General features: G+C 36.5%; 1 protein-coding gene across 1 annotated transcript in view; it reads right to left on the reverse strand.

Annotated features, from left to right (window-relative positions):
- Window positions 1–1748: 1748 nt before the first annotated feature.
- The window catches only part of LOC135221327 (gamma-secretase subunit Aph-1-like), a 70353-nt gene continuing 59459 nt past the window's right edge, over window positions 1749–12642 (reverse strand). The window contains exons 4-5 of the mRNA XM_064259131.1: window positions 8034–8284; window positions 1749–1946 (exon numbers count right to left, since the gene is read on the reverse strand). Coding sequence (XP_064115201.1) covers window positions 1749–1946; window positions 8034–8284 — 449 coding nt within the window. The remainder of the gene's footprint in view (window positions 1947–8033; window positions 8285–12642) is intronic.

Here is a 12642-nt window from a genome sequence, read left to right on the forward strand (position 1 = left end):
AAAACATTCTGCATGAAGAACACAAAACTGATATCCTAAATCAAATGGCCTTCAAAATGTAGATATTACAACTTAAAGTTTACCTAATATTGGCTAGGTACCATATCAAATTCACTGCAGGAGTTAAGTATAGAGTTATGTAATACATAGGCTTTTAAAGTTCATGAACTCAAAATCACAATAAAGAGAGCAGCTCTTTATGACCATTCAGTTTATCAACATCTAAAGCTTTGTCAAACTGAAAATCATTTTTGGCTGAACTTATATAATTAAAAACAAAACAGCATTATGCATTTATCCAGTCTGTATAATTACAGCTGGTAATATTTAAGTATGCTTATAAAGGCAAATTTAAGGAAAAAGTTCATATTTCAAATAATACACAGCACAAGGGTATCAATTTTACATCATCACCATTGAAGCTAAAGGCTGTGTGGTATCTTCCAAAATTAACTTTATACACCAGGCAACAAATTCAATTTTCTTTTCCTGAATGAAAATGACAAAATCTTCTTGAATAAATCCTGAGAACTGAATTGTCTTGTCATAAAAATCGTAAAAAATTAGTTTCAAATATCAAAACACACCAAATAAACATATGTATAGTCAACTGCCTCCTTGTATATACGCAGTCAGAAAAATATTTATATTAAGATGTGGGATGCAGTTTTAGTCGTTACACCTAAAGATGACTTAATATTGGACCAATACAAAAGGTTGCTCACAAAAACTATTATGTTAATGTACTCTGAGAACATAAAAATTACCAAATCATGATAAAAAGGAAAGGTAATACACAGGCAACAAGGAAAAGGCTTTGTTCTGTTCAAAGAAGAAAAACATATACGGAACAGGTTATTTTATCAGCACACAAAAATGTAATGGCGACACATCAGCTTCCTTTACTATCACAAATGAGAGAGCTCAGACTACAGTTAAAGGAACAAATCTATCAATATTTCATACTTCCTTATAGCAAAGAAAAAAAGGTTACCACAATAATACAGCATCCGATATTACTGTCTCCTTCCTGAAAATATATTAACTACATTATGAGGAACTAGATCCTGACTCCAGAAGTTATGCTCAACAAGAATAAGCGGACGGAAAACGAGAAATATAAGAGGCAAAACATATGGGAGCATCTGGGTAGTCCTGGAATGTGCTTCTACACAAATGACCTAAACAACAAACAAAAGGTACACAAAAGGATGAAATTGGAGTGCATTCACACATTATTGAAACTTTGTTACTTGCAATGAGCTTATCATAATTATAGCATGCTAGCAATTCATTAAAACATCATTCAATTACCTTGGAAAGTAAAACAAGAACAGTATTCAATACACAGGAACATATATGGTATAATAAGACAAGGAACACAAAAAATGAATACGAACATAAAGCACAACAAAAAATGCAATACTAACATAATATTTCCTAACAATAAAGACTCATTGCTATTACAAAAGACATTAATTACAATGTAAAAAAATACATATAATTATTTAATCCTATAAAAGTTTTTAGTAATGAAATAAGAACAATAGGCTATACGGAAAACCAATACTCTGCAGTTTGTTTACTCACACATAAATTCTATTAAAAAGTACTGCTAAAATTCAAATGCTTGGTTCTGTGCACCAAATCCTGTATATTAATATAATAAAGACTTAGCATCTCTAGTAAAAAGATCAAAATAACATAATTATGGCAATACAAAAGACTAAGAACTATGTTACACACTTCTACATTGCCCACCACGCATCTGTCAAGGTCCCTCTGGAGTCAGTAGCATCAACCTGTAAGACTCTTGAATGACCCTTGATTGCAATCATCACAGTCCTATGTGACCCACCAGCAACAATGAAAGCCAGAACACCAGAGAGTACTGTTAAGATCCATACCGTTGGAATGGTCACGGAGTACATAGGGTTCATAAGTGTCTGAAATTTCAATATAATTTATTAATATTCTTCCATGACAACCTAGCAGAGATGTACAAAAAAAATTATGTACAGTATCCAAGATCATTACATTACAACTATTACTGTAAAGTACATAGTTAAAACCAAAACACCATGTCATCTCTGACTTTCAGAGTGAGCCCCCAACATTAGTTCTTAAATAAAAGAGCATAATTAAGACTTAAGTTAAAGAAAATGGAAAGTTAGATACAAATTCATAATATGTATATATAATGCAAATCCAAACATCTATATGCCTATATATTTTGCAAAATCTTTTCAAACACTATTTACAAATTTTTCATGTGGTTTTTGTAGTAAAAGTAACTGATTAAAAAGAAAATTAATTTTCACTTAACAATCCTGGATTCATCAATTTTCTACAGATTAGAAAAAAAAATCCATAGTTCATCAGATTCAACTGTGAGATATCATCAAGGTGTTCCAAGGAAGGCACCTGATCATACTTTAACTGGTTTGTATGAAAAATATTAACTTCATTTTGGAAAAATTAGTTGCAATTATTACAACTGCTATTATTACACCAACAGCAACCTAGGTGAAAAGGCATTCAGTTAATAACATTAAAAAGGTAAAAGTGGACCTGTAAGATCAAAGAAATACAGTGGTACCTCGAGATACGAAAGGCTCAACTTACGAAAAACTCGAGATACGAAAGCGGACACAAAAAATTTTACTGCTCTACATACGAAAAGTTTTCAAGATACGAAAGGTTTCCGAAAGTCCGAGATTCGCCCGACAACAATTTTGAAACTCACGCCGCGTGCCGCCATCTTAGTTCTAGTAGACTCGCCACCATCCTCCTGCTCTCCCATTGGTTCCTGATGCTAGCCAAGCCATGAGATCCTTCTCTCCTATTGGACAGCATCCCTCCCATCATGCATCTTACATGGTGGCGTGCCTTCACTCGGCCACTTCGCACCCGAAGCTTTATCGTATGCATGCGGCATTCGCTCGGTCCAACGATTTAGTTTAGTATCGTCAATTCGTTAGTGATTTTGTTGTGCTACTTTATCGTGTTGTGAGAACCTAATTAGTATACGTACTACATACGTAACTTAATTACGTACAGTACATATAGTCATGGGTCCCAAGAAAGTTGCTGAAGTTCACAGAAAGAAGAGAATGCTTTCTATGGAGACAAAAATGGAGATAATAAAAAAGTATGAAGCTGGCTTGCGGTTGAGTGTGATCGCTAAGGAATACTGGCCGAATCCGTTGACGATAGGCACCATCCTTAAGCAGAAGGAGCCATCAAAGCAGCTACACCTTCCAAGGGCGTGACTATTTTGTCCAACAAGAGGAGCCATGTGCATAATGAAATGGAAAGGCTGCTTCTTGTATGGATTGAGGACAAAGAAATCGATGGCGATACGATCACTGAGACGGCAATCTGCCAGAAGGCCAGCACTATTTTCAGCGATTTGATTGCCCAAGACGACAGCGGAGAGGGGGACATCACGGCAACCCCAGAGTTCAAGGCTTCTCGCGGGTGGTTTCAAAAATTCCGTAAATGGACTGGCATCCATTTCGGTGGTGAAGAAATTGAAATTACGTAAGTATAAAAAAGTAAAAGAAATGTAAAAATAAAAAAAAAAGACAAAATATATTTTATTTAAGTTTTTGTAAGTTAAGTGTTACAGTATTGTTAATGTTTGTAAAGGTTTGTAGTTTAAATTGTTTTTCTGACATTTTTTTATGTGTTTCCTAAAGTTAAGTGTACGTATCTGCCGTTTGTTCTCCTCCTCCTCTGCCGCCACTTTCGGAGATAGCCTCACTCGAAAGGTAAGCTTCCACATTTTACGTTACAGTAATAATATTTCTTGTACACTAATGTACACTTTATTTACAGGTTTTGCATTTTTATTATTAAGTTACGTATTGAATGGTCCAAATTGTTGTAGTATTTCATTGTTTATAGGTCAATTTAACCTTTATTATGAAATTTACTGGGGTGTTTTTGGAGGGCATGGAACGGATTAGCCATTTTACATGTAAAATGTGGTCCAAGATACGAAAGGAGCCTCAGAACGGATTAATTTCGTATCTCGAGGTACTACTGTATATCCTGGGTTACAAATAAGTTGAGGTAACTATGGACCTGGATAAAAATAGAGTTATGGACCTGGATAAAAATAGAGTCACTGTCAAATTAAATCTCTTATGCAAAATAGGAGAACACAAATTGTATGGCTAATGGAAATAGTAAGTCTAATGATGCTGATACACTATGCCTACCGGGATGCCATGATGGGACTGACAGGGATTAAAGAGAGATGAGGCTCACTATCATGGCATTGACCGGGATTAGAGAGAGATAAGGCTCACTGTCTGACAAATAAAACTCATCCTGTAGCAACTATCAATTAGTATCTTAAAGAACACGAATCCATAAACCGTTCGGCACTCCATGCATTTGTAATTTACGAATTAATAGTATATCTACATTTCTCTCACAAACTGAAGACTTGGAAAAAGCCCTGATCTTGTGAACAAGAATCTTAATCTGTGGAACTCTGCCCTCCATAACACTACTGACATAACCTGTTTAGGCCAAATTGAAATTATATTCTTCATTGTCTGTTCCTTAATTCACCTCATGGAGAGAAACAACCTGGACATGTCATCCCTTAAATCCTTACCAGGAAGAATAGTTTTCAATGCACAGTCTAAAAGGAATGCTTGATCCAAAAGATCAAAGCAGCAAAAATCAAAATTCACATAATCCAAAAAAAGGCCATTTTCAGCATTATTATAGGGGTTCCAACTATTTACAGATTCTAAACAGATTCTACACATGCCCAGGGAATACGGGAACCACTGTATGTAGATGGAATAATCCTAAGCTGAAGTTTCTAGATGTTAAATTTATCAGATGTTGAGGCAAGAACACAAATAATATTAAGTATGAAAAAGGATGAATATTGATTAATGAATGATTGTAAGAATCATCAAGGCCATAATTCGAAAATAGTCCAAAAGTATGGAGATCTCTAGGAGGTATGTACCAGTCATTAAGTAACATGAAATGAGAAAGTTAGACTTTTATGACTTGGGGAGGGCAATATACTTTTTCAGTGGGCACTAAAGTTACTGTTTGGGCAGATGTTTAAAATTTTATGTTTTTTACAGAGACTGATGTTCTGGTACTTCAGCAAATGAACAAGCAAATGGGCCTATACATAAACAACTGTTATTTGTCTCGTGTGAAACAAATTTAGCTTTAAATATTCTATCTTAGTCCATGCAAAAAGCATAACCATGCACTAAGTTACTGTTTGCAGATGTAAATCTTTTATCTTTTACATAAGACTGATGTCTGGTACTTCAAGCAAAGAACCAAAATGGAAAATGGCCATAGACCATAAACAACTGGTTTGTGGTGAAACTAATTTAGCACAATATTTTGATCTTATAATCCACGTTAAAAAGCAAATACCCAGAAGAGCATGCAATCCTTTATTATCCCAGAGTAATAAGAATATGCTTGTAATGAAAGGAAATAAACTTAGAATGAAAGGAAGAACACAGCAAGGGACTGTTACACTCAGAATCTTCACACAATCAAGTATGGAGTTATAAAAGTGCTATTATGCACTCCAAAGCTGACAAAATAGCAGCTTCATTTAGTCAAGGGCTCAAACAACTGTAAAAACATACAAATCAAAGGTAAAAATGTGTAATTGGAACATGTACGTACAATTAAAACTAAAAATACTGGTTACGTAAACCTTAGTCACTAAAACATCCCAAAGCACACAAATGTATCACTATCAAATTAAAATGACAAGAATATCACTTTGATTAAACTACGTATGACCAAGAGCTAGTAGCATAGTACAGCCCATATATTTACAATCATCAAAGAACTAAGGCAATAAATAAGTGCATGCAACAGACAATTATTATTACCAAGTAATGTAACCAAATAAAAATGTTATGTACTATTTCTAAAATCATAGGATTGACCTAAAGATTAGTCCTTAAATCAGAGGAAAGAATGAAGGCAAATTAAATTCAAGAGGTCCACAATAGCTACGTGGAAAGAGATAAAAAGGATTAGATGAAAACTAAAATGCAGAAAGCATTTTTTGAGGAATCTCTTGATGCAGAAGAAATCTCACCAATAGGTTCTTTGAGAAAAGCAAAATGCTCAATTCAAAGTGTAACAAATGGAGTTCCCAAAGAAGACATTAGTGATGATGAGGCGATAATCCCAAATATCAAGTAAATAAAGACAGAAGAAATATTTGTCCGGTTTGCTGTGACTCTCCCAAAAATGCTGCTATTACCCCTTGCAGACATACTCTGTGTCTTGATTGTGGCAACACAATTGCAGCTCAACATACAACTATAGTCGGTTAACTTAAGGTAGATTCTTGGGCGAGTCTTATGCCTACAAGAAGTTTGTTTGGCAACCTCTGATTGGCTGGTACCAGGAGGTAGGCAGCTCGCTCAATGTCTCATATTTTTGTCTGTAGCTCAAATTATCTCATGCTTTGCACAAGATAGGAAAGTTTTGGTCATACCATACGATTTGGTATCAATTGTACAACTAAATCATCTTTTTCTGAAATCAACAACTAAATAATCTTTTTCTGAAATCAATATGATAAAACACAAAGGAATTACAATGAGTAAAAGTGAAGAGAGAAGCATTTAATTCTTTATATCTCTTTTTACTTATCATTGGATTTTGCATCATTCATGCGATCAAGATAAGATAAAACTTGTGCTTTCATACAATAAATTCACCCTGAATGAATTGGTGCTTTCAGATTTTAGGTGCATGTGATATGTGAAGAGAAAATGAAGAATATGTATTATTATGTTGCATCCCTAAATGATTCAAGCTTGACAGTATTGCCGAGAGACAGTAATCTGCAAGACACCGTTGCGTTGATCATCTCAGCAAGAGCTTTGAGTTGCCAATTAGAAATATAAGAAAGTTGCAGTTTCAACAATATTTACTGTGTTATGTCATTACATTATCTGTAAATAAATACATGGAATTCCCATTATGACTGTCGAGCATTCAAAATCCAATATTGTATATGTGAGTATGTCTGGACATATCTGATAAAAGAAAAAAAAATAATCAGATGGATGCATCTGGTATCATAGAGCCTCAGATCAGGCTAAGGAAAATTCAGTCCAGGAAAAAAGTTGAAATCTATGGCCAGACTTTGCACTCAACTCAGCCTAAGCTTTAATCAGGTTGTTTCAGCATACTGTTTCTAATTTTCTTAAATGAATTAATATACTTTCAAACGAAAGAGACATCAGAGACTTATATGAGTGATATGAAATAACGATCTCAATGAAGTAATAAACAGTGAAGTAATAAACAACAAAGAATTAAGTTGCTTTCCTTTCAGGCTGAGTCAAGTACAGATGCCACATAATAAGACATATTCTTCATTTTTTCTTCATATATCACATGCATATAAAATCTGAAAGCACCAGCATATTCAGGGTGAATTGATTATATAAAATCACAATTGTTATGACCTCAGGTGTGTTCGCGTATGAACAATTAAAAAAATAAATGTAAACAAAAATGCGAGTCAATCTCTTCTCTGTCAACATTGGTTCAAAGGCTGCAGTTTATGAGTCAACGTTGATACAGCAATATCTATTGACGTTAGTACATATACAGCAAATTTTGTTGTCACTAATACACTCAGCATTTTCAGCTATCATCTTTAGCACACTCACAGAAAACCTTGTGTCGTCAAAATACCCTTACAACACTGTCATCAATGTCAAAGAACCTTCAGTGAAACTCGGTTTGTTAATTATGGTACTACACTGATACACCACTATGGAGATTTGGGGATTTGACAGATGAGACAGGATTAACTTAATGGGGAAAATCTCAATTGCATTTTCATGACTGTATAGCTTGTTTCAGGCTTCAACTATAGTTAGCTTGTAGTCTGTTATGACCAAGCATTCATGACTAAAACTAAGAGGTTTGTTATTTGTATGTACACACCAAATGGCCTTTGACCACTTAAAAAAATATACTACACTAATACTTACAATACAAGATGCTAAAAGATGGCAAAGTACTACATAAGCCAATTGTAGATATGCACGACGATGCAGGGCATTAAAGAAAAGAATACCCCAAAATACATGGAGTAAAATAAAAGCAAGACTTGTGACTGCTGATGCTATGAAAAACTGCTTGGGATCACCATGCCTTCCGATAGTGCCTGGTCCAGTCATATCAGCAAGGACATTAATCAGTGAAAATGCTCCTGAAATCATCCCAAAACCAAGTCCTGAAACTGGAGAAGGTAAACATCTTAATAGTAAATTCATGTCATGGCTAAAATTATAGTTACCTTACTGTTCAATTACTTTGGTACTTGAATGACACACCTACTGCAAACTCTAAAATGAAGGCATACCTCCCATACATCCAATTACTTGGAATTAAGCTTCATAGTTTTTATTGGCATTAACCAATATAAACTAGAATGCAAAAATATTTCACAGATTGAAAGGAAGTAAAAACCATTTCCTTGCTGCCACCAAATACTATTTTTAGCTAGACAGGAAAGTGACACGTATATACATTTCTCCGGATGGGATGTCATGTACTTCAGTCAGATGTTATCAACCTAACAAAGGATGTAAAATCATTCAGAATTTCTGGGAAAAAAAAGTTGGTATGTTTATTTATTTTGGTGCAATTGGTAAGGTGAGAGTTGCCATCCAGATTTCCACAATGAAACTTTATAACAGAGCGCAATGAATAATGGTTTGAAATGGGCAAAAAAGATAGGATGAAATGTGTAAGATGAAAGCCCATATGCATGAAGGAGATGCAACCAAAGGAATTAGCAATAACCTTTCAAGGTACTGTATCTTCAGGTAGAATTTATGATGTAGATAGGTGAAAATGGACTGGTACCCACAACATGGCAGATAGATAAATAAAACTATGCTCCAATTCGGATGATATGGACAAAAAATTCAAGTTCTCCAAACTTGACTGCTACATTAAAATTACTATGCCAGTTTAGATCATGTAAGTGTTGGTTTTATGCAGACACAAGATGATCAGTTTAAATCTATTGGATATTTCTCTACCATCCAACAGCATTACAGTAATACTGAAAGAGATGCAATTGCTGTTAGTACTCTAATTTTTGGGGGGTTACATTCACCATTCACACAAATCACCAATCAGAAGTTTCAGTAGTCAAAGAACAACAAAGTCACCAAGAAGGACCCGGTGGGCTATTGAAATGCAGGATTACCATTTCAAAGTAGAATATAGGCCAGATAAAAATAATCAGGTAGCAGATCAGCTAAGTAGACCAGTCAGAGCAATATTCTATCAGAGATTATTGACCTGAGAGTGACATGGGTTGTTTTGTGTAAGGGAAACTTGTTATCTGTTAAGTTTTGTATGAAGAGTCTTTCTCTTCTACTTTTGTCTTCACCTATACCCATTTTTATATGGGGTAACTCTTTACATGAAGTGTAATGCCCAGAACTTTCCAAATTGCATGATAATAGGTTAATCATTAGGATGCTTTAAGAGTTACATTATTTTCAAAAGATAGTTCTTCCTGCTTATAGTTACTGAGTGAATTAACCTGGATGATGATGTAAGAAACTGTAAGAAAAAATAAGTTAATTCTTCTATAAATTAGAAGTAGTAACTAGATCTTGATACAGTTTAAGAGTATAGGTTGGTAAAGTGATTAGAAAGTTGATATTAAAAAACATAATTATTTTGTCTGTTTGTAGACTTTACTGATTACAAATGTTCCCCTTTTATGATAACTCTGGTAGAGAGAGAGAGAGAGAGAATGTGTATTTGCTACTCACTAGATATGTACTGTTACTGTAGATTTATGTTCTACCCTAAATTGGTCTAAGACTGTGTTGTTCTTCACAAATGAAAACCAGTTTCCAAGGGATTAAAATAATGCAATGATAAAAATCTTTCATTAATATCAATGACCATATCTTCATTAACCTGTAAAAACATGGGTTTTCATTACATCAAGAGGTGATAATTATGTATTGGCCTCTCAAACTGATAGTGCATATGAATGTGTGACTAAGCAGAGGTGTTCAAATTTCCTGTAAGTTTCTAGACATGTACTGAAGCCAAGGAGGGGACAGGAACTTGGCCCCTATGTTTTACATTTGTAGTGAAATATTTCTCCTTTATAGTTTTAGCTAATATTGTCAACTTTGCCATAACAATGAGTGGAGTTCTTTGTATTTCTGCCATACTATACAACAACAAAAAAATCACAATTTTTGAAAGTACTAAATATGATATTGTTATGATACAATAAAGTTTGTTCATACTTACCTAGCAGATATATATATATCTGTATTCTCCGAAGTCCGACAGAATTTCAAAACTTACGACACAGGTGGTTAGTACCCATTCCCGCCGCTGGGAGGCGGGTATCAGGAACCATTCCCATTTTCTATTCAGATTTTCTATTACCACTGTCTCCTGAGGGGAGGTGGGTGGGCACTTTGATTATATATATCTGCCAGGTAAGTATGAACAAACTTTATTGTATCATAACAATATCATTTTGTTCATGAAGCTTACCTGTCAGATATATATATAGCTGAATCCCACCTTTGGAGGTAGGGACAGACAGAATAGGATTTTAGGAAACATATACATGCAGCTAATTGACATCTTGGTTCCATACCTGTTAGCATATGCCAGACTTCTGTGTGCTTAATGTCCCCACCCAAGTCGGCTTTTGCTTTACTAGAGTCTCCAGCAAGGCCATACCTGTATAGCTGGTGAGTTCTAGATGATCTGTCAACGGGAGCGTGACCACAATGTGACTAGACCATATTGTCCATACTATGAGGGCTAAGAAGTAATATATATCACCACCTGACCAACCTAGCCAAAGTTAAGGATGTTTAACTAAAGCTAAGAATTGAGAAGTCCGCCACTGGCGGCCGACCCAACAACTATAATTAACAGCTCTTCCTAACCATTTTCTACAGGATAGGATGAGTGGTACTTCTTGCCCCCAAGATTGGGTCAGCGGACACATATGGCCCTAGCGAGCAGCAGATCTCATATGTCGTCTTCACATCTCGCAGGTAGTGTGAAGCGAACACAGAGTTGCTTCGCTAAAACGCGGCACTCAGGATGTTACTGAGTGCCATGCTCTATTGAAATGCCTCCGAGGCCGCACCCTCACCTCGTGAGCATTCAGTTTAAAAGATTTCAAATCCTTGTCCAAACAGACGAATGAGCCTCTTTGTAAGAGCTCTTTACAAAGAACGCCAGGGCGTTCTTTGACATGGGCAAGTCTGGTCTTTTTACGGAACACCGCAGATTGTCCGAAGGACCTCAACTTCCTTTAGTTTTATCTAGATAAAACTTGAGAGCCCTGACAGGGCACAGGACTCTCTCTGGCTCTTGCCCAATAATCTGTGCCATCCCCTTGATATCCAAGTTTCTGGGCCAAGGGTTAGACGGGTTTTCATTCTTAGCCAAGAACGAAGGGCTTAGAGAACACACAGCATTATGTCCTCTAAAGCCAATATGTCTGCTGATGGCTTAAACCTCACTAACCCTCTTTGCCGTAGCTAGAGCGGTTAGAAAGATTAGCCTTTCTGGTCACGTGCTTCAAGTTTGCAGAAAGGAGAGGTTCGAAAGGCTTCGACATCAGGAACTTCCAGACTAAGTCTAAGTTCCATGTCGGAAGCTTCGATTTAGACAGTTTCGAGATTTCAAAAGACCTCAAAGATCGTGAAGGGCTTTGTTCGACAGATCCAAACCTCTGAGTCCAAAGACCGTCGACAACATAATTCGTACCTCTAATAGTCGAGACTGCCAGCTTATCCACATTCCTCAGACGGAAAGGGAAGACGGCAATCTAATTCACAGAGGTCGAGGTGGAGGAACAGCCATTCTTCCTGCACCATCTGCAGAAAACGGCCCATTCCGATTGGTACACTGCAAGAAAGGAAGCTCTTCTAGCCTTGGCAATTGTACTTGCCACTGATTTGAAAAGCCTCCCGCTCTGGTCAACTTCTCGATAGTCTGAACGCAGTCAGACTCAGAGCGGAGAGGTTTTGTAGTACCTCTCGAAGTGGGGCTGTAAGAGTAGATCTACTCTCTCGGGAAGGGTCCTTGGAAAGTGCGCTAGGAAGGACATGACCTCTGTGAACCAGTCGCTCGACGGCCAACATGGGGTGATCAGCATCATCCTCGCTCCCTCTGACGCCGCAAATGATCTTATTACTTACTCCTAAGAGTTTGAATAGGGGAAAAGAAAACTAAACAGCCATCCCCGTCCAAACCCATAGGATGGCGTCTATTGTTACCGCTCCCGGATCGAGAAAAAAGGGGGAGCAGTCTAGAGGAAGCCTCTTCGTCTTCAACATTGCGAAGAGATCTATCAAAGGACGCCCCTAAAGTCTCCACAACTCTCGACATACTTCTAAGTGAAGAGTCCACTCGGACGTCAGTAGTTGCTACCGTCGATCGAGAAGATCCGCACGGACGTTCTGCAATCCTGTAATGAACCTCTTGAGGATCGTTACGTTCCGTGCCTGTTCTCACCTCAGGCTCTCTCTCGTTAACTCGAACAGGGACCGAGAGAGTGTTTCTTGATACTTCTTGCGATATGCA

Source organism: Macrobrachium nipponense, chromosome 2, assembly GCF_015104395.2.
Source record: "Macrobrachium nipponense isolate FS-2020 chromosome 2, ASM1510439v2, whole genome shotgun sequence".
NCBI classification, from domain to species: domain Eukaryota; kingdom Metazoa; phylum Arthropoda; class Malacostraca; order Decapoda; family Palaemonidae; genus Macrobrachium; species Macrobrachium nipponense.